This window comes from Pipistrellus kuhlii, unplaced genomic scaffold (genome assembly GCF_014108245.1).
Source record: "Pipistrellus kuhlii isolate mPipKuh1 unplaced genomic scaffold, mPipKuh1.p scaffold_m20_p_6, whole genome shotgun sequence".
Taxonomy (NCBI): Eukaryota; Metazoa; Chordata; class Mammalia; order Chiroptera; family Vespertilionidae; genus Pipistrellus; species Pipistrellus kuhlii.
Window position 1 is genome coordinate 62,014,354 of NW_023425562.1, and position 23,370 is coordinate 62,037,723.

General features: G+C 38.6%; 1 protein-coding gene across 7 annotated transcripts in view; it reads left to right on the forward strand.

Moving 5' to 3' along the window:
* Window positions 1–23,370, forward strand: part of PLCB4 (phospholipase C beta 4) — a 365,947-nt gene that overhangs the window by 327,392 nt on the left and 15,185 nt on the right. For all 7 annotated transcript variants that reach the window (XM_036417991.2, XM_045574871.1, XM_045574870.1 and 4 more), the window contains 14 exons: window positions 212–353; window positions 982–1,066; window positions 1,385–1,509; window positions 3,319–3,370; window positions 6,085–6,187; window positions 8,113–8,277; window positions 10,430–10,634; window positions 13,341–13,429; window positions 14,370–14,520; window positions 17,444–17,493; window positions 17,627–17,692; window positions 19,189–19,304; window positions 20,801–20,876; window positions 22,748–22,923. In XM_036417991.2, coding sequence (XP_036273884.1) covers window positions 212–353; window positions 982–1,066; window positions 1,385–1,509; window positions 3,319–3,370; window positions 6,085–6,187; window positions 8,113–8,277; window positions 10,430–10,634; window positions 13,341–13,429; window positions 14,370–14,520; window positions 17,444–17,493; window positions 17,627–17,692; window positions 19,189–19,304; window positions 20,801–20,876; window positions 22,748–22,923 — 1,601 coding nt within the window. The remainder of the gene's footprint in view (window positions 1–211; window positions 354–981; window positions 1,067–1,384; window positions 1,510–3,318; window positions 3,371–6,084; window positions 6,188–8,112; window positions 8,278–10,429; window positions 10,635–13,340; window positions 13,430–14,369; window positions 14,521–17,443; window positions 17,494–17,626; window positions 17,693–19,188; window positions 19,305–20,800; window positions 20,877–22,747; window positions 22,924–23,370) is intronic.

Below are 23,370 nucleotides of genomic sequence, written 5' to 3' on the forward strand. Positions count from 1 at the left end.
ATACTTTATTTAAACCAGGCATGTGGCCCGTCGACCATGATTTTCACATACTTGCTTTCATGTAATTGAGCCAGGAGAGAGTTTTTATTTTGAGTGTGTGTGTGTGTGTGTGTGTGTGTGTGTGTAAATTATCATTAGTGAGGAAGTCTGTAGCATATCCCTGTGAGTCCTGAAGTCACCAACATGTATGTTCCCTTCACTGTGCTCATAGGGCCTGGTTACTGTAGAAGATGAGCAGGCATGGATGGCATCTTATAAATATGTAGGTGCTACCACTAATATCCACCCGTATTTGTCCACAATGATCAACTATGCACAGCCGGTAAAGTTTCAAGGTTTCCATGTGGCTGAAGGTAACACCAAAGGTTAAATGCTACTGCCTTTTTTGTCTGCTTTGCTGTTGTTACACGGATGAGCTGTGCTCTGACTTGTTGCCATTTCCTATACTGGGTATGAGGCCTGTTCCACCTCATCTTATTTGTGTTTCACAGACCACATGTCTTTGCCATGTGGTGGCATTTGTGATGTCATTCCCTAGTTCAGCCACAAGGTGGCTCTGAGGGACTGGACTTGTTAACACTCAAAGAGCATATCCTCTTGCATTAAGTACACTTCATAAGACCTCTTTTCATCAAAATCTCATCTCCGAAAATGTGTACAGTTTTTACAATTTTTCCTAATTATTTCGGGGCTAAAGAAGCCATTATCATCATTATTATCATCATCCAATATACATATTTCATGTGTGGCTGTGCGTGGCAATTGTGTAGATATAATTTGCTTAATGACTACAAATTTAATTCATCACACTTTTTTTTTTAACTCATCTGTCTATCCATAGGATAGTAATGAAAGTAGGAGCTACTGATATGATAATGGGATATCTGCCTGCAAAGTCTCATGATTCAGGGTATACTTCTATTTATTGCTTGTCTTTCCTTCTTCGAGGATTTCTGAGTGCATCTTTGCTTTTCTTTACAGAACGAAACATTCATTATAACATGTCTTCTTTTAACGAGTCAGTCGGTCTAGGCTACTTGAAGACACATGCGATTGAATTTGTGAAGTATCCTTATGGAATGAGTGGTTGGTGCACCTTTGGTTTGACAGGGATCTCTAAAATAGATAAGTGGCTGATGCGTAATTGTGATTATAAAGCTAATAAAATATTGTGTGTGAAAGACCAGCTGTGAAAAGCGGCCCATATGTGAATTGTCTTCTCAATCCACAAAGCAAACTGGTTTTTCTCTAAAGCATCATTTATAAATGTGAAATTTGCTCTTTGTTTGTCATTATTGGTCTAGACCTTGGTTGTTTTAGTTCTTTGTTATTTATTGCTGCTGGAATAAGCTCTTTTTTCCGTTTTCCTTAATAAGTTACACAGTTATAACAAAAGGCAAATGAGTCGCATTTACCCCAAGGGAGGCCGAGTGGATTCCAGTAATTACATGCCTCAAATTTTCTGGAACGCTGGCTGCCAGATGGTGTCACTGAACTATCAAACCCCAGGTAGGAGCTGATGTCCAGTGACCTCGAATTCCAGGAGAACCCTCTCCAACAGTTGCCATCACTTGGCTGTGGGCATTTTTTAAAGGAAGCAGACATATGGCAAAACAATGTGTTGGATTTATGTAGTGGTTAGAAATTAAAAACTCAAAATAGAGCAACAAAACAATGACAGAAGATAAAATATTTTGATTTAAGTGAATTTCTTTTTGTAAATGTCATGATTATTCTGCTAAACATTTTCCCCTGTTCCAAAATAATTCTAATTTTTCTCTTGGATCAAATTTATCTTCATCTCCAGAAGCAGAATTAAATGTGAAGAATTTAAGTATCTTTGTACAGTAACTAGGACTCATTTTTCCTTTGGAAAGTACCTTCCCACTGTTAACAGACTCAGCAGCTATCAATGACACCGTGGCACCTCATCATAAAAGTACAGGATATTATGGGATAGACTGCTAATATGGTGTGTAGATAGCTGTATGTTCTTAGAGGTATAATGTATACCTTATTCCTTCAATGTGTACTCAGAAGCAGGTTTCAAATATATGATTTCACCTCTCCTGAAAAGAGAGGAGAGAACTTCTATAAATGCATAAACACATTTTAAGTTTTTTTTATGTTTGCTTATGAGCCTAGGATCACAATTTTAAGGTTAGAAATACAAAAGCAATGGACTCTAGATAAAACAGATGAAAAATATGTCACAAAACCTATTCACTCTTTTATGATTAATTCCACAGCATGGTCCTTAATGTTGGTAAAACAAAACAAAACAATGCTTTCTTGTTCAGTTCTTTGCTATATGAGGGCACTTCTCATATTTCCCAATTTGGGGCATGTTCATTCTCTAGTCTGCCTGCCACACTTTGAGAATATCTCTTCACTGTGTTACCTATTGTCTGGACTGATTGAAGGTCCTTTGACTTCCATCCATTTAGCATGAATGTGACCTGACTCTATCTCCCACCCATTGGTAGAATCTCCTCGGTGACCAGGAGTTGGAGTCCAGTTTCTATGCAGCGTGCCCATCAGTCCTTGCTACACTAAACCATGATCAGGTGCCAGGACAATCTGAGAGTGTTTCTAGCAGAGACAAAATAATCTTACTTCCTAAAAAAAAGTTATATTCTCACTTATCAGAGGGTCCCTTGTATGGATGAAATGATCCTAAGGCAGTTTATTCAGTAGGTCAGCTTATGTTTTCTGTAATGTTAGATTTAACCACCACATTTTGAAGGAGGAAATTTTTCATCAGTTAACCTTTTTTTTTCTTCTTTTGCTGTTGAAAAGAAAGAATGAAGATTGTGTCTGCTCGCAAAAGAAAAACCATACACCATGCCCTGCCTGTGTAGTCCCCACTAGAATAATTATCCCGAAGTCACTGATTTTTACATGATACTTACCTAGTTTATTTTTTTAATGGAGTTTTATTTTTACACACAACCTACTAGGTATTTGCAGGGAAACCTTCCTCTAGGATCATAAGACACATCCTCTCCAACTAAATCATGTTGGACATCAGTACTCTACTTGAATTCATATAGTGAATCCAAATTTTAAAGCAATGCTAGCATGATCTTTATGAAAACACATTATGTGTTTAATTTAAATGAAACACAAGGTCATTTCAATATAGGGGTGAGAGTTGTGTGTTTATATAGACACAGTAGTTCCTTGTGGTATTAAAAAAAAAAAAAAAACACCTTCCAGCCTAGGATCAGGATCTGGTTTCCATTGTTGGAAATCACCCCATCCAGTTCTTCTTTGTCTGGGGAGATGAGATGCTAAATTATTTTTGTCTCTTGACAGATTTAGCGATGCAATTGAATCAGGGGAAATTTGAGTATAATGGATCGTGCGGGTGAGTAATGTGATTTAAACTCTTGTCACTGTGTTCTGGCTCTCCATACCACAGCCATAATGAAACCATGTCATTTTTAATTAGGGACTGCTGAACTTAAGCTGGGTTTGAGGGATAGGATGGAAACTAATGAAATCCCTGGATAGATTACATTTGCAAATATACATTCTTCATCTCCAGTTTTACAGATGTGTTTTGTTATTTATTTAACCACAAGTTAGGCAGTTTGTCATGCACACTCCAGAGTTTAACTTTTTCACTTTAAATTCCATAGTATAAATTGATATAGTTAGGACAGACAGTGATCCCTGCTCATTTGGACATTAACTGGACATTAAAGGTGTGTATTTAGCCCTAGCCAGTTTGGCTCAGTGGATAGAGTGCCGATCTGCAGACTGAAAGGTCCCAGGTTTGATTCTGGTCAAGGGCACATACCTGGGTTGCCGGCTCAATTTCCAGTAGGAGGCATGCAGGAGGCAGCTGATCAATGATTCTTTCTCATCATTGATGTTTCTCTCCCTCCTTTTCCTTCCTCTCTGAAATCAATAAAAATATATATTTTTAAAAGATATGCATTTAGCTCTTGCTGGTTTGGCTCAATGGATAGCGCACACGCCTGCAGACTAAAGGGTCCCAGGTTTTGATTCTGGTCAAGGGCACATGCCAGGGTTGCGGACTTGACCCCCAGTAGGGGGCATGCAGGATGCAGCCAATCAGTGATTCTCATCATTGATGTTTCTATCTCTACCTTTCCCTTCCTCTCTGAAATCAATAAAAATATTTTTTAAAAAGATGTATATTTTACCTGGAACAAATAGAGGAATAAATTGTATTTAATATATGATGACACAGTGGGAGGCGAGTTGTATTTAATTCAGTTAGGAGAAAAGCTTTATCTTCTCTTCATTTGTTTGCATGTCTTATAAATAGCACTCTAAAATCAATGAAGCAAGTATAAAATAGGAAATGCTAATTCCACTAAAATGGTGAAAGATTAAATGACAATGTAAAGTTAAAACTCTACAGTAGGGTTGTCGAACTCAATCAGAGAAGGGGCCAAAATCTAAAATCCAGCCTAAATCGCGGGCCGAATGGTTTACTGAACAGTCATAAACTGTCATTGTGATGGAAACGCAGCGGAGCGCAGTGATGACAGCGCGGTGCGGGCCACATTGCAAGGCCTGGCGGGACGGATTTGGCCCGCGGGCCTTGTGTTTGACACATGTGCTCTACAGAGATGAAAAACACTGTGTGGCCATTTTTTTCTCCATGCATCTCTCCCCAAGCAGCACTGCAGGCAATAACCCCAAACTGAACTAACCCAGGGAGCTCTGAACTAACCCAGTGGAGTATCCTGCCATCCTGTAATGGACTCTCAGAAACTTCTTGGCCTCTCTGGTTGAATATCTAATTGTTATCACAGAAAACAACCAGTCAAGATGAAATGTTTCAGCAGCTGTGGGTTTAGCGTGCACACGGCCACCTCTTCATGCCATGTGGTTCTCTGCCTGGGTACCTCCACAGGGTGGACAGCCCCATTGTCAGAATCACCCTCCACTTTGGCCTGTGCCCGTGTCTGCCATGCAGACCGGTGCCAAATGCACTTCCTGTGTCAGAAAACATCAGGCAGGACCAGCTACATTATTTTCAGGAACTAATGCAAAATGGAAACAAAGGGCAACTTGTTTACAAATTGTCAGGCGCTCATTTACTAGTTCCGATCATTCTTAGCAGATTCCTTAGGTAGATTCTACATCCAAGATCTTGTCATCTGTGAAAAGACATGGTTTTACTGCTTTCCAACCTGGTTACCTTTTATTTCATTTCTCACCTAGTTACCCTGGCTATAAATAGAGGAAGAATTACATCTTTATTTTCACCCACCTGTAACTGAAATTTCAGATTTACTTTGATTATTAACATAGACAGCGACTCACAGTAATATCAGTGGCACCTGTGACTCTGTCGCCAATTTAAATCACAGCTATTTTCTACCATTACTATTGTTCCAGATCTTCAAATTATTTTTATGCCTAGCAGTACTTTGAAGTTATGGTAATTGTTACACTTTCCATTATATCTCATAATTTAACACATTAGTTAAAACACAATAGATTATCACATATTTTCTATGTTTTAATAGCTCTAGTTCCGTAGTCGACAAACTGCAGCTCACGAGCCACATGAGGCTCTTTGGCCCCTTGAGTGTGGCTCTTCCACAAAAAAACACGGCCTGGCAGAATCTATTTTGAAGAAGTGGCATTCGAAGAAGTTTAAGTTTAAAAATTTGGCTCTCAAAAGAAATTTCAATCGTTGTACTGTTGATATTTGGCTCTGTTGACTAATGAGTTTGCCGACCACTGCGTATAGCTTATTTAATTGATTTTTTGTTTGGTTTTATTCTGTGCATGTAAGAGCAAGGATGTGGAGGTGTCCATGGCATAAACAAGTCCGAGAGAAAATAGTAGCGGCCGGAAGTCCTATAGTCTCTGGTCCCTGAATCTAGAGAACATTTCTTCTTCCCTGCTCCTCTTTAGGATTATCCAGGGTTATTCTCTTCAGTCCTTAGGGATGTTCTCTAGATATGCCTAAAAGCATAGCTCCTAAGTTAGAGATGGGGGAAAAGAAGGATTTAGTGTCCTGAGGAGTTAGTGTGTTAGAGTTTGTAAATGCAACTGATAAAATACATTCCTTCTGTGCTTGTGTCCCATCAGGTACCTTCTCAAACCCGATTTCATGAGACGGCCCGATCGAACATTTGATCCTTTCTCTGAAACTCCTGTTGACGGGGTGATAGCAGCCACTTGCTCAGTGCAGGTAAGACCCCTGCTCTTCACAGAATAGTATAAATGTGTAGGTAGGTGGTCCTGGAAATGTCGCAAGAAGTCACATTTGAAATGTTTAATGTCAAGGGTCAAGATCCATGTGTTGCTCTCAAATTTGACTTCAAATTCCCCCTTTTTTTTTCCTTAAGAGATACATTTTTTCCACTAATAAAAATATTAGCTATGTTTAGTGAAATTTGAGAGATAAAAAAATACCTAATAGAGGATATGGAGCAACAGAAACTCTAGTCTAATTCATTGTTGGTGAGAATGCAAAATGGAATCCACAACTTGGGAAGGCATTTTGGTGATTTCTGAAACAACTAAACATACTTTTATCATGCGATCCAGCAGTCATGCTTGTTGGTAGTTACCCAATGAATTGAAAAATGTGTCTATTACAAAAACCTACACAGGAATGTTTATAGCAGCTTTAGTCGTAATTGCCAAAAATTGGAAGCAACCAAGATATCCTTCAGTACGTGAATGAAAAAATAAACTGTGGTACATCCAGACAATGGATTATTACTGACTACTAAAAGGAAATGAGTTATTGAGTCGTGAAAACACATGGAGGAAACAAATGTACATTATTAATGGAAGAAGCTCATCTGAAAAGGCTGCATGCTGTATGATTTCAACTATAAGATGTCCTGAAAAAAAGCAAAGCGGTGGTTGTCATGTGTTGAGGGGTTGGAGGAGAGAAATAGAGCACAGAGGATTTTAGAGCTGTAAAACTATTCTGTATGGTACTGCAATAATGGAACACGTCATGTTACATTTGATCAAACCCATAGAATATACAACATCAAGAGTGAAAGTGTAATGTAATCTATGAAGTTTAGGTGATAATTGGTATGTCAGTGTTTATTGATGCAACAAATGTACCACTCTGATGAGAAATATCCATAATGCAGGAGGTTGTGTGTGTCAGGACGGGAGATACATGCAAACTCTTTTTACTTTCTGCTCGATTTTGCTAAATTGAATATAATTGCTCTAAAAGATAAAGTTTATTAGTAGAATTAATACCCACTGTATTATTCCATTTCTACAAATTTCTAGAAAACACAAACTAAGGTATAATGACAAAAAGTAAATCAGTAGTTTCCAGGGGACAGAGCTGGAGGGAGGGAACGCTAAGGGGCACAAAGGCACAAAGGGGGGCGATGGAAATGTCTGTTGTCTTCATTGAGGTAATAGTTTCCCAGATGTGCTCAGATGTCAAAACTGATTTCATGGTGCACTTTAAATATGTAGTTGATTGTAGGTCAATTATACCTCAAAAAATGGTTTCAAAATTATTACATTGTGGATAATATGAAAAGAAAAAAAAACACCTGATAAATGGCTATAGTCATTTAGAAAGTAAATGGAAAATCATCTTTCCATAGCTTTACAATAATAAACAGAATTTAATGCTGGTCTTTACACATATATAACATGTAGCTGACTAGTATCAATATCAATGAAGAAAAACAGGCATTGTTTTTCTTCCTGTGTGTGTCTTTATAAGACTTTTAAAAGGCTTCTGTAAAAATACGGTATGGCAGCATTTGTAACTATGAAGTGATATTAGGTATTTTGAACCCATCACTTCCTTTCATGGGTGTGGGCACTTAGATGAGATGAAGATACTTGGACACTATTTCTTTGTATTATGTGATTTGTATATATATTTCCCTTGTTCTTTTTCTAGGCAGTTCTCCAGGGTAGTACCTCTGCCTAGAAGAGTTTTTTGGTTTTTTTTGCAAAGTAGTTGCTTAATGTTTTAGTTTAGTAAGGAGGAGTGAAGCCATTCTTTCCATAGATAATTGAAATTTCTAAAGATAAACAGAGATTTTATTACTTCCTGATTATTCTTTGCTTCGGATGATTACACAGACTTTACTCCTCTCTCTGGTCCTATTGCTATAGGTCATATCAGGTCAGTTCTTATCAGATAAGAAAATTGGCACATATGTAGAAGTGGACATGTATGGGTTGCCCACGGACACTATACGTAAGGAATTCCGAACTCGCATGGTGATGAACAACGGACTCAATCCAGTTTACAATGAAGAGTCATTCGTATTTCGGAAGGTAGGATATTTTCAATGTGCCAGACTCACTCTGCTTCCTTGGGAGCCATGTTTTCATGCATAGACACTGCATGATAGAAGAACAATTATTCAACCCAAAATATTTTTTTTCCTTCTTATGGATAAGTGCTGTAGTTGTCATATGATTATTGTTTCTGTTTGTCTCTGTCCTTCTTTTGGCTCTTCTCTGCTTCTTGGAGGAGCCCATCTCCTTTGTGGCAATGCCTAGGCCTCAGGTGTGCAATCTGCTTAGAATGTATCCTTGCTTGTTGACACCATGGTACATGTGAGAGTTCTTTCCTGTACTAGCAGCATATGGTAACTTACACTGCTCCATTAGCCAAGAGGGCAAGTAGTGTTTCACTATAATCAAGGCCAATAAATGTCTTCAGATGAGGCAGTTGGTATTGTCCTGTGTCTCCAGAAAGTATGATACCTGTTGCTGCCTGCAGGTCTGTGCTTCATGTGCTACTTTTTGTATTTTGGGTGTTTTTTTCAATACTATAATTTGATCCTAACAAAAACCTATTCTGCCTTAAGATTTAGTTTTTAAACTTGTAATTATTTTTCACTTTGTTTCTTTTTTTTCAATTGAAAACAAATTGAAAAATTAATTCGTTAGCTTTGTTGTCTTTAAGAATGTCTGTTTCTCTCTCCTTTTCTGTGATTCCTGACCAAAATGTTTCTTGCTTCTTCTCTAGGCACAGGTTTTTCAGGTGTTTCTGCTCCATTTGTGTGTCATGCAGTACAGATAATCAGTTTCTTGTCTTAATGCATAGGGATTAGTCACCTCAGAATGGACCATCTCATTTACAGAAAGCTGTTTAGGGGAGATTGATGCAGGGACAATGAAACAGGTTACTTGGGGATTTAGGTCCTCCCCGTGATGTGCAAAACATTGTCATGCAAACACCACACTGTCACCTACTCTACTGCTGTTAGAGTGAGGGATAAATTGCATATACACCTGTGATTTTTCTCTCTTTCCTTGTTTTTCCAATTTGTTATAGCTGGGTCTATTGTCTTTTGGGCCAGTGTACTTTGTCATAATAAATAATCCTGATACATATTATAGTTCTAGATACCAAACTTGGTTTTTATTTGTGGTACTAGAGCCCTGGTGCACAGACTCATGCACCAGTGGGGTCCTTAGAGTGGCTCTCCGACATCCCCTGAGGGGTACTGGATTGTGAGAGGGCGCAGACCAGGCTGAGGGAGCCCCACTGGTGCATGAATCTGTGCACCAGGTATCTAGTAGTCATATAAGATTCAATTCCTGGTCAGGGCACATGCCCAGGTAGTGGGCTTGATTCCCAGTAGTGGGCATGCAAAAGGCTGCTGATCAATGACTCTGTAATCATTAATGTTTCCATCTCACACTCCCTCTTCCTTCCTCTCTGAAATCAATAAAAATATATATATTTAAAAAAATATATTGGATTTTCTTTTGTGATGTTGCTATTTTGTATCTGAATAGGGTTTATGCTCTCTTAGCTCAGGTTTTATGTCCATTTATTCAGTTTGGGAATGGTGAGAGTAGATGTCTTGTGTTTCTAGCTGTCTCATCTTACTCTACTTAATATCCCAAAATATTTTAAAAATTGAGGAATGCAATAAAAAGAGACATATTTATATATATATTATAAGTATACAATATATATTATATTTTATACATAAAGCTTTTCTTCAGCGATACTTCCTACATTCTTAAGAACAGGTAGAATTAGATATCAGAAGCAGCCAAGGTAGCAGAGAGACCACCAGACTAGATGTCAAGAGTCCCAGTTGCCAGGCCCAATTGTCACTGACTATCCCTGAGAATAAGGGAAATCACTTATTTATCAGGACCTCCTTTTGCTCATCCATTTCATGGTTGGGGATTAGGAAAGATAATAAGGATTGGGCTAATAGTCCTTCACATCCATTCCATCTAAAACTTTCAATGAGATGATTTCCAGGAAGCCTGTCCCATTGCCTTTCTCAATGGCTTAGGCACTGTGGTTTATACAGCATTCTCTAGGAAGGCAAATTGATCATTTTCAACCATAAAGGGGCCTTGAAGAGCAATGTGGATGTGACCCCCATTTCTAGAATTGTGGTTCTTAGGAGCTGCTTTCCTAAACTCAGTGAAAAGTTCCATTCTTGGTTTGCAGGTAATCCTCCCTGACCTGGCAGTCTTGAGGATAGCAGTGTATGATGACAACAACAGGCTCATCGGCCAGAGGATTCTTCCTCTGGATGGCCTCCAAGCCGGCTATCGACACATTTCCCTTCGAAATGAGGGAAATAAACCATTATCACTGCCCACAATTTTCTGCAATATTGTGCTTAAAACATATGTGCCTGATGGATTTGGAGGTAAGGTAAACATTTGGGTTCAGAATATAATATCTAGATCTATATATTTTTATCCATATATGAATATATCTACATTTATATCTATAATAATGAAAGTGTAATATGCTAATTAGACTGGAGGAAGCCAGGGTTGCGAGGGAAGCCCGGGTCCTGGGTGCCAGAGGGAAGCCGGTGCCGGCAGTCAGGGAAGGAAGGCCTTCTCTTGCACAAATTTTATGCATCAGGTCTCTAGTATGCATATATATATATATATATATATATATATATATATATATATATATGGCCCCAAATTACAAGATTATAAAATATTTTACCAATGGCTTAAGAAAAATCTATTCCTCCAGTGCTGTCAACCCTGGTAGCTTCAAAGAAACCAAGGAAAACTGGCAACTCCAGGGTTCATACTAAGAAGTGAAAGGGCAAGGTTAGATTCTTTTTAAGGTTCTTTCTTATTTTTAAATATAATTTCATGTTGCTTATCAGTTTGTCAAATATGTTTGTGAAGGATATACTTTACAATATTATGTCTCCTCCCTCCATCACTCAAAGGGGTTTGGAGGGATAGACATAATATTGAAATATTAATAACGACTGGTATCACTAAAAGATTTAAATTGAACTCAACTCTCAGCATGCCTGGAGTTTCTTCCAAATCCACAAGAGAGTTCAATTTCCCAACAAAAGATCTTAGTCCTCATTCCATGGAGACCACCTTTGTTTTTCCTGAGGTGACCAATGGGAGGAATCTAAAGCTGGGCCAATTCACAGGATTTTGTTTAAACATAAATATATTAACATTTTATAAACTTCAACTAAGCCAAGAACATTAAACAAAAACAAAGATTTTCAGTATTCTCAGAGTCTGTTCAACCAAATAGACATAATACAGCAGAGCAATTGCATCAAATTAACCCACAGTTCAAATGCTGACTCCACCAGTGGCCAGATGACTTTGGGACTGTGACAAAACCTCTCATTTCCCCGCCTCTGAAGCAAACATTCTAATACTACCTGGCTTGTGGCATTCTTGTAGGATGCTCATCACTGTGCTATTGTCAGAACCAGGCTCAAAAATGTGTGCATGCTTGTACGTGTGGCTCTAAGTACAGCTGTGATTTCTATACTGGAACACATCAGAGTTTGACTTGGGGAACTGGGGGTTATTTTGTTGTTTGATTCTAGTAATGCATGTTTCTCTGGAGGGCAGATTTTCTGCAACTAGTCCTCAACTTTAAAAACCTGATTGCTGGTTCAAAAAGCCATGAGGATTTTTTAGCCCCAAAATCTAGAGTAAAGACTTCTTCCTTCCTCCTTCCCCTGTGTTTTATTTTTAAAAATTACAAGAAGCCTATTAGAAGCAACAGCATATATTAAAAGGTGTGAGAGACATAAAAGAAGCTGAGATAGAGTGCTGTGGGCCAGGTAAGTGGATCAGAAAGATATTATAACTAACCATAAAATGGACTATGTAAGCAGCCCTTAAAAATAATGTAGTTTATCTTTCCTGGTGTTACTCAGTTACTTGAGCATCAACCATGCACTGAAAGGTAGCTGGTTTGATTCTGGTTCAGGCACATGCACAGATTGTGGGTTAGACCCCTAGTCAAGGTGCATGCAAAAGGCAACCGATTGATCTTTCTCTCTCTCTCTCTCTCTTTCTCTCTTCTCCCCCCCTCTCCCTCTCTCCCTCTTCATCTCTAAAAATCAATAAAAGCATATTTTTTAAAAATAGCAACAATGTAGTATTTATATATTGCTGACATGGAAGTATTTCTAAAACATGTGAACTTTAAAAAATAAAAAAATAGGTGGAGAAAACTATAAATCCATATGCAGTTCTGAAAAAAATAAGGATACAGAAAATGGGTAATGGTAGTTATCCACTGAGTATAGAATTGGCAGGAGAGGAGATTTTTACTTTTCATATTATATATTTGAATATTTAAAATATATCATCTTTATTATATTATTAAAATAACATGTTTTCTGTTATAAAAGGGAAAAGAAAAATTTCAACTGAGAAAAATTATCTTATGAATGTCATTAGGAAAGGGAAATTGATAAACATAATTTTTTAAGTTTGTAAATTATGCACTGTTTTAAGTTAACAAGAATAATCATTCTTTCTATGGTATTAGCAAATTAGGCAAAATTATATGAAATTCTATTTGAAAGTACTTGGGACTCTTCAAATGATGTTATATAAAAGATGGAATTTTACTGTATTGCTGAAACAACACTGGAGAAATATTTCAGTTTATCTACCATGGGACAAAATTGGCTATCTAAAAATCAGCTTAGTGCCAGTAGAATCTACTATGCTTCAGGTACTTTTGACATTCATCATTTCACTGAATTCTCACCATATCCTGCAGGGTGGGTAGTATCAGTTTTAATTTACAGATGAAGAAACAAAATCTGGGGACATTAATTGACTTATTCAAGGTCACACAAGTGCATAATCAGGAGCCTAAGGCAATGTACTGCCTGCTGTACTTGGGGAGAACCAGAGGGAAAATCATCTGGCTTTACTTATTTCTTGCTTTCAGCAACTAGTTCTACTTTATGAACTTGTCTCATATCCTAGGAGAAGGAACTTAGAGGGCACAATGTGAGTCCAGGATTCTGAATAGTGTGTTAGCTGCATTTTCTTGGATGTTTTTAGTAAAGCAGAATTAACAGCTCAGTGTTCTATTTATTCCCCAGATATTGTGGATGCTTTATCAGACCCAAAGAAGTTTCTTTCAATTACGGAAAAAAGAGCAGACCAAATGAGAGCTATGGGCATTGAAACTGTAAGTAGCAATAGTCAATTAAAGACAGCCAAGTGGGGAAGTTTAGTTGTCCAACAGTAATTAAAAAAGTAAGACAAACTGATAAATTACCATAACAAGTTCAAAGAAGTTTTTTTAAAACAGATTTTATCAATTCACCAAAAAAGTTTCAAGGGTCAGTAAGAGAGTAGCATATTTAATAAAATGTGACCACCATCTCAAAATCCCACTTCTTCAACATGGCTTAACTCACATCTGGTGACCTTTTCCCATTAGAAACAAAATGGGGGAGGGTGGAGGAGAGAATCCATTGTTTAAAATATAGGATGCTTTGCCCTGCTGATGTGGCTCAGTGATTATGGGTTGACCCATGAACCAGGAAGTCACAGTTGAATTCCCAGTCAGGATACATCCCCTGGTGCAGGAGGCAGTCGATCAGTTATTTTCTCTCATCATTGATGTTTTTATCACTCTATTCCTCTCCCTGTCTCTCTGAAATCAATAAACACACACACAATGCTTTTGTGATACATTGAAATACCAACCAGCCCAACTCAATAGATTAATGAAAGTGACATGGATTATTTTGTTATTTTTTAACAGTCTTGTATCCAACCTTTTCCCGTGTCAGTGCACAGATGTGTGGTTTGTTTCTTTGATTTTAAGGCTCCCTTTATCACACTCAGTTTAGAGTGGAAGCAACAATCTCTCCAGAACTAGCAAAAGAGAAGGTATAACCTGCTTGTAAAGGAATTGGATCTTCTTTCCTTGGCTTCTTCCTTTGCCTCAAGCCTGAGGAAACCATTTAATGTTTCTTCCTGCCAGGCAAAGACCCATCTATGAGACAGTTGCAGGGAAGAAGTTAAGTGATACAGACTGGATTCGGTAAAATAGAGACTGTGCAAGGCAATTGAACTTGAGCTGGCATGCACTTGGGATAATATAAACATTTCTGTTCCAGAGTGACATAGCTGATGTGCCCAGTGACACTTCTAAGAACGACAAGAAAGGAAAGGCCAATACTGCCAAAACAAATGTGACCCCTCAGAGCAGCTCTGAGCTCAGACCAACCACCACGGCCGCCCTGGGGTCCGGCATGGAAGCCAAGAAAGGTAAAGGAATGTTGTTTGAGCTCCTTATCTGTTCTGGCAATTTTAGACTCTTTTTAAAAAGTATTTTTATAAGGGTATTTCAAATTATTAATTTTGTCAATTTTCATGGCCCCATAAAACTTAAGAGCAGAATGTTTTCTTGTGGACTAGGCAAACTGCTTAATTTCTCTGATTGTTTAATCGAGAGTCAACATTTGTGTTTTGTCTGCTAGATCCCCTGCACCTTAGTTACACTGAGTACAACATCCATAGTTATAGAAGATGTTTAAGTCAGTGTCCTTTTAGGGAAGCACTTTCACATGCTAAATTTCCCAAATACTCCCCCACTCTCTTCTGGATACCCCACAATAGGCACTTACCTGGACAGCCAGTAGGTCATGAACCAACAGAATCACGATTGTTCAGACATTTCTAAATTTCAAAAATTTCAAAAAAATAAAATGAATTTCTTATTGACAATTTCTTTCCTCCTGGAGATATTTAGTATCCATAAATATTTATTTTTAAAATCATCAGGTGGGCATCTGAAGGCCAATTCTTTATGCGTATCTGTAGGTGAAACAAAATATCATAAGAGGTGTCATTCAAAAAGAACTATGTAACCCATGTGCTAAAATTCAGCTGGTATATGGAAAAAACAATTGGCTGGTTGACTTCTACTCTTAGTGGCCAGGCATCCATTCTGATTGGATGGTGCCTGTTCCATACTGTTAATTAAATACTTTAAATATTCTCCTTGATCATGAATCATTGACTTAATCAGTCTTCTTAATTTAATTAGAATTTCTCTTTTTCCTAATCATTTTTTACTCAGTACATATATTTCCCAGTTATAAGGGAATTCACTATCCTTAATATAAGGATATCAAATTGCTTGTACACTTCATTCACATGGTGCTGCAGTTTAAGGGAAGAAACTATAGGCTTTCCCAAACCAAAATAACGTAGTAATTTAGCAGGAAGCTAAGTGTGCGTTGGTCTTTATAAAACAAATTAGAAAATGACACGCACAAACATAGCCCAAATTGTATGTTGCCCGCAGATGTTTTCCTGTTCCTCCCTGGAAAAAGCTTGGAACAAGGTAATGATAAAGCCTTGGGCACTTTGTACCAGCACTGGTCATTATTACCATTAGCCACTCAGCTAGAGATAGACTTGGAAAATGGGAAAGTTTTGTTTAAAGAAAGCTCTTGTATCACACCCAGAGTAAAAAGACATTTGTAATTATAGTGTGTTAAATAGCCTGAAAAACAGTATAGTGGAACCAGCTTACAAAGGACAGAAGTACTCCTAGTTCTAGAAGGGAACACACTTGCATTTGGAACTTCCTCAACCCTGATTCCCTAAAAGGCTGCATTTGAAGGAGCCAAGTGGCTCTCACTTTCAGTCTAGTCTCCTTGAGAGAGAGGACGACTGATTCATTTTGGCCTTTTATTCAGAAGACTTGGAAGCTAACTTTAAGTGATATTACTAGGTTTTATAAGAAATACCTCCACACCTTCAGAGACCTCAGATAAGATAGGGAAGACTTCTGTACAGGCTGCAGTCAATAATAGCTGAACCCTCAGAAACAGGAGAGGAGAATAAATCCCTTCCAGCAAGGGTCCCACAGAATTCTTACAGGTAAGATCTCAAGTGAGCTAGGCCTTGTAACCTAACTCTGTAAATATGAATAGATGGTGGAGAAGCCAAAAGAAGGCAGCCTAGAAAGAAGCAACATAGGAAGCAACCTGAGTGTGTAGGAAAAGAGGACAGAGGAATGCTAATAGGTACTGGTGAGTGGTTCAACTTTCCTGGAGGGGTATATTTTAAACAAAGCTTGAGAAAGAGCTGAAGCAAGAGATAAGGAGAGATTCTGCTTTATAAGGAGGGAACAGAGATGTTATGTCTGAGCCAAGAACGATGAGTGAAAAGGAATTTTGGGATGGAAAGGAAGAACTCTGACAGAAGCTATTTCAGTTAGCATGTGCTGCACAACACGTGAACTCATGTGCTAGTGGCTGAAAACAACCACCATTTACTGAGGTCATGTTTCATTGGATTGGTTGGTCTGAGCTGGTGTGGCTGATCTCTGTATGTCAGCATCCTGATACAATGGTTTGATTTTATTATTTCCTGAATTTTAAAGGCTTTGCTGTGCTCAATAGCATTTTGCATACATGCTAAAATTAAATGTGGTAAAAAAAAAAAAAAAAATAAATAAAAAAAAAAAAGGAAACTGAAAAAAATATTTCGGTCTTTGATGATGATGAAGGTGGGATAGAGCTGAGAAGTAATTGACAGATATGGTATGCCTTGAAATGCAAAGATAAACATAACTGAAATAGATGCCATTGGTCGTGGTCAGATTTCCTGCATTGGGGCCCACACTTCTTCCCCCCGATGCTGAGAGTATTGGCTGATAGCAGATCACAAGTGCATGTTTCTCCCTGGAGAGTTGTGCTCAAACTGTGGGAGTTTTGCCTGGAAATTCTTGAAAGGTTTTCTAAGCACTCTAAAGGCCCCTTCTGATGAAAATGGAGTTGCAAAAGCCCAGTTTCCTTACCTGAAAGGAGAAGAAGGCTGGAGGGCCATTTATGCTCAGCAGCTCCCTGTAGGACCAGGCTGGAAACACCCCTTGGCTTCTTCTCTGTCCTGTCCTGCCTCTCTCTAGGGCTTCTCCCAAGAGCCTTTCCACAGTAAACCATGCTCACTCAAATCCCAGGCCCAGGCTCTGCTCCTGGAAACCTGGCCTAAGACAATAAGCATTTCAGTTGTGTCTAATTAATTGCTTTGTAATAAAGAATTCAGATGTTTATATTCATAACATTACGTGTAAAGCTGTTTCAAAACTTTTAGATGAGATTTTATAACTGAATTTTCTATTATCAGTTATTCTCTCTAACTTTTAATATACACAGTGTCTAATCTTTTTTTTTTTAAGGTATTGAACTTATCCCTCAAGTGAGGATAGAAGATTTAAAGCAGATGAAGGTAAAATTGCTTGGTCATTTCAAGGACTCTTACATTATGCATATTGGTAAAACCAATATACCTTTGTTTCTCACCAAGTGTAATTATTGTGGCTACAGAAACCTACTTTGGACCCTCTTTATTTGTGTCACAGGCTTACTTGAAGCATTTAAAGAAACAGCAGAAGGAGCTGAATTCTTTAAAGAAGAAGCATGCAAAGGTACAGTTTGTGTATACATACGTATTTTGGGGTATTTTGTTTGACTGTTTGGGTTTTTCTGTTCGCTCTCTGATGAAACCCTAAAGCTACTTTTCTGTGTTATGGAACAATGAATTCTTCACATCCAAGAACACTGCTTAGAAACTACCACCAACCAAGTGGACAGCGATATGTGCATTTTAACTGGTCAGAAATGAAATTAAAATATAGAATCCCTTTGGGATCCGTTGTCACTAATTTGGAACCTATCTTCCTGACAGTTGTTTCAAAGGCATCACAGAGCTTCACCCATTTAAAAATAGCTTCATAAAATGACTTTATCTGAACTAGTGGCCCATAGCCTAACTATTGAAGACTAGCTCACAATCTTAGCTCCAGGTTCCAAAATGTCCTGGGTCACTGGCAAATAGTTTGCAGAAACAAAGCATGGAGGGAGATACTGACTGACTCTCAACTTCTCACCAAGAGCCCTTTGAGGTGGCCTACTTCTGAAATATAGTTATTTTTCCTTTCTACACATACAAAGAGGTCTTTTGACAATGATAGGAATTATAAGAGCAAGTTGCAAGTTGAAGAGAACAGCAAGAGGTGGCTTGAATAATTCTCGCCTGAGTTGAAAAACTTCACAGTACCTTCCTGCTCTCCAGTCTCTGCCCACAGAGAAAGGCAGAAAGTGGAATACCTTCTTTCCTGGTAGGGCCCATTACAGCTATTGTCACTGGAAGGATAATTTCCGCCTCTTCCAATAAAGGTAATGAGAACAAGAGAAACTTAATTTCTTAAAAGGACCTCTGAGATCTTTTAAACCATCTGATATGTAATGATGATTTTTAAGACCTTCCCAAATGTGCCAGGTATTTAGAAGTCATATCAAATGATGAATAATTATATTTAGCATATAAATGAGAAGAAATATGGCTCCTCAAATAGTCAATAATATTGTAATAACTTTGTATGGTGACACATGGTTACTAGACTTATCATGATAGTAATTTCATAAAATATGTAAATGTCAAATAACTCTGTTGTGAATCCAAAACATATTGTATGTTAACTATACTTTAATGAATATTTTTTTTAAAGATATATGACAATGAACTTGGGTATTTGAGGACCAATGTGGGGTAGGGACAATAGACTATCTCAGATAGCAAAACAAAGATGAATGGGTGGAAATTCTGTGGAGACATAAATGTACAGAAGAAAGGACTTTGGGATGGTCCGTGCTGCCCAATGGTGGGCAGGGCTGTCTTTTGAGGTGGGCATGTTCATTCAACTGAGGCTAGAGACATTCTTGTTGGGGGTATGCCTGTACAAAAGACTGCTAGTACGTTGTATGGGATTTTGGAAGTTCTTCCAGTTTCCAGACTCAATCACTCTTTAATTTCCGAAACAATCCTCTGAGAAAACTGGTGAAAATGATGCCAGTGACACAGGGGGTACAGTGTATCAGCCGCACTGAGTCCAACTAGTAACTGACAATCCTTCTTGTTCAGGAGCACAGCACCATGCAGAAGCTACACTGCACGCAAGTTGACAAAATTGTGGCACAGTATGACAAAGAGAAGTCGACCCATGAGAAAATCCTAGAGAAGGCAATGAAGAAGAAGGGGTAATAATGTGTATTTCCTTCTAGAAGCCTTTGCCTTTTTATATTTTGTCTTTTCCATAATTTAGCTGCCAATTTAGGCCAAGGAGGAACTTTGTCCTAACTCTGTTTCCATCATTAAAAATTATTCCTGGTTCAACCAGTCTAGCTCAGTGGTTGAGCGTCAATCCATGAACCAGGAGGTCACAGTTTGATACCCTTTCAGGCCACATACCTGGGTTGCTGACTCAATCCCCGGTAGGGGGCATGCAAGAGGCAGCTGATCAATTATTCTCATCATTGATGTTTTTGTATCTCTCTCCTGCTTCCTCTGATATCAATAAAAATATATTTTTAAAAATTTATTCCTGGAAAATAAAAAACTTGTACAGCTGCAAGGAATAATTAAAGTAGGAAAGAAGAGCTTTGTTCAAGTTCTACAGCTGTTGGTTAATGACAGAATAACTGTGTCTCTCATCTGTTTTCCACTCAAGTATTTTGGAGGTGAAGGTGGGGGAGAGAGGGAAGGACAAGCTAAAACTAAGAAGATTTGAAACTACAGAAATAATTTTGCATAGCCAGAAAATAATAATAAGGTGATGCACTCAAAAATGCAGTTTTTGATTTTTAAGATTTCAAGAATGTTTAGCTTGTGCCACAGAGAAAACTTGAATGAAACAGATCATTGCATTTACTGTGAAAGATTTTGTCTCCAGAACTAAGCCAGGGGAATGTTTATCTCATGCTGCAAGCTTACTGATAACAGATAAGAGGAGAAACATACTGAGTGCCATCTTTGAGAAGTAATAGATTTGATGAGATACCTAGCATTTTTAGAATAATGCTTCTCCCAGAGACACACTCAGTGAATAATATAATGCCACATTCTGACTTAGGCCGGAGAGCATCTATGCTGAAGACAGAAAGTTAAAACATGTTCTGGTTTCAGCAATGATATGGATATTTCAAAAGGAAAAAATAATCACTAAAATAAACAGTAATGGTTGCTGGGCAATTTCCTGGTATATATATATTTTCTGATCACAATAGAAAAAGAAGTACAAATCACCCTAATATGCCAAGAAATGCTATTCTCTCCCTTATTGGCATGTGTCAAAGACAAAAATTTGGCTTTACAACCGAAATGGAAGAATTAACAATTCACTTCAAGGCTGAGGGCCTATTTCCCAGTTTTTATCCCAAATAATATTTTATTGAATAAATGAAAAATAGCTCAAAGAAAAGCAGGAACCAAAATGGAAACTCTGGCCACAGACCCTTAACAATGACATAATTGTTAGGTCTGAAGTGTTTCTTTGTGTAGTGGTTGAATTGAGTAATCACGATATAGAATTGTGTAAGGTATGCATTTATTACAAGAAAAATTGATGTTGCCCAATGAGCCATGGCATCCCATATCTAATGAACAAACTGGCTTCATCAGAAAGCTTTGTAGCAAAGGCCCATGGGAATGGGAAAATATCTAACGTCTGGCACACATTTGCGATTTTCCATTTCAGGGGAAGTAATTGTCTTGAAATGAAAAAAGAAACAGAAATTAAAATTCAGACATTGACATCAGATCACAAATCTAAGGTAAGAAAATTCCTATTTTTACAGCAGCAACTTGCAGGAGATACTTTGTGATTTCTTCCAAGGTATATATATAGCATAAATCAGAAATAACATTACCCTGGGACTAGAAAGGGTCCAGGTCCCAGACTTACTGGGTAAGAAAAAAGCCATTTCATGGAACATCTTTTTCTTCATCTGTAGAGATATGCTAACAATGTTTGTTTTCTGCCTCAGAGGCATCAAGCTAAACATCGAATGCATACACTCAAAGGAAATAGTGTATAAAATACAGAATATGCTTCCCTATGGAAGTAACAATAAACATATGACAGAAAACCATTTGATTAAGGGGTTGAGTAACTCTGATACTCCATCCTAACTTTGCTATGGAAATTTGTGATAAGAAAAATAAAATCAATAGTTCAAAATCAACATTCCAAGAGATAAGCCTAATTACCTGTATTTCCTCAAAGACACAAGAAAATATGAGTTTGGGAGACAGTAATTAAATTTGTGGGACATTTGGAGAAGTGAATGCTAAGTTCCAATCAAGAATATAAATAATTAATCTAGTGATAATGGTTAATAAAAACAAACAAAAAAACTTCTTAAAGAAAACCCCTAACTAGCCGAGACTGGTTTGGCTCAATGGATAGAGCGTCGGCTTGGGGACTGAAGGGCCCCGGGTTCGATTCCGGTCAAGGGCATGTACCTTGGTTGCAGGCATATCCCCAGTAGGGGGTGTGCAAGAGGCAGCTGATCAATGACTCTCTCTCATCGATGTTTCTAACTCTCTATCTCTCTCCCTTTCTCTCTGTACAAAAATCAATAAAATATATTTAAAAAAAAAAAAAAAAAAAGAAAACCCCTAACTATAGCACTTGGTCAAACCAGCCAACCTACATGTCTGCATGTGGTTCTGTCATCCAACCCAGTGGCCCTGCTACATACGTGGAGCTGAAGTTCTCTCTGCTGCTGTGTATTCTGTGTATTCTGTGTCTGTTCTGCCATGAAGTCTAAAGAAGCAGTAAACTATGTGTCTTTTAGAGTTGTTCCCCATTCTCTGTTGTTCTCTTAATGGGAATGCTTGAGAATCAAGGCCTTGTACAATAAGCCACGGTTTTTAGATGCTTTGCATAAATAGAAAAGTAGAATCCTTGGCCACTACCAGTCAGCTTTTGCTGCCATACTCAGTTGGATGGTTTTTCTACTGGTTTCGGCTCCTGGGTCTATAGCGAGCTGGATTGGTGACCTCCCTCAGAGACCTGCTGGTGAGCTGGCTCCTGCTTCCTTTTTCCTACCTCTCACCTTCCAGCAGGGAGCACAGGCTCAGTCACAGGGCAGCTCGGGGTTCCAGATAGAGCACTTTTGAAGCCTCTGCTTGCCATCACATTTGCTACTGGCTCAAGAGTAAAGCATGTGACAAGGTCAGCCAGACTCAAGGAGGTGAGGAAGTGGATGCTGGCTCTTGATGAGGGGAGTTGTAAAACATATTGCAAAGAGCATCAATGCAGGGTTGACACCAGTAAGCCATGATGCAGGAATAAGAGAACCCACCCCCTCATTTCAGACCTGTGGCCTGGTGGAGTGAACCTGGAAAAGCACGAGGTGATGAAGGGGATTCTGACAGGACTGGCAAAGCAGCATAGGCAAAGTTAGGCAGTAAAATAATGGGTCATTGTTAAATAGTTAGAGCCAAAATGACTGATTTTTTAAAATAAGCAATGATCTCCTAATTCCCATTGACCGGTACCTATTTTCTGCAAGTCATAGGTGTCCACTGATTCACCAAGTAAATTGGTGGGAGGGATCTAAAATGCGTGAATCCTATTTGCTGTTCATGCCTGAAATCTGAGAATTCCAGGTGGCTCCATCCCCTCTTTCCTACATAGGTCAAAGAGATTGTGGCGCAGCACACAAAGGAGTGGTCAGAAATGATCAACACCCACAGTGCGGAGGAGCAGGAAATCCGGGACCTGCACCTCAGCCAGCAGTGCGAGCTGCTGCGGAAGCTCCTGATCAACGCCCACGAACAGCAAACCCAGCAGCTGAAACTGTCCCACGACAGGTAGGAGAGCTAGCCATCTCCAACGTGCACTCCTAGTTTTTAAAGAACAGGAATTTTGCACGTGTGAGTGGAGGTAGTAGGCAAAAATCAGCGTGACTTGTACTATGGAGCTTTCATGTGTATCATATGATATCAAAGGACTGATCTGAGCAAGATGAGCTCTAAGAAATGGCCTCTAACATCCAAGAGCTTCCACGTGTTACAATATTAACACTCACATGAGAATCTAAGTCAAATGACAAGTAGTGTGTGATCCACAGCAAACAGTGTGACAGCACAAAGAGCATTCAGCCCAGAAAAGCACTGCCACCTCCAGAGTGGTCTTTGGAAGTGATGTGGAGTCTCTGAGGAAGAGAAGAAACAGAAGGAGGTAAAGACCAACCAGCGAAGCCCCTAGCAGGCGCCTTCAAACTACGGCCCGCGGGCCACATGCGGCCCACAGAGGAG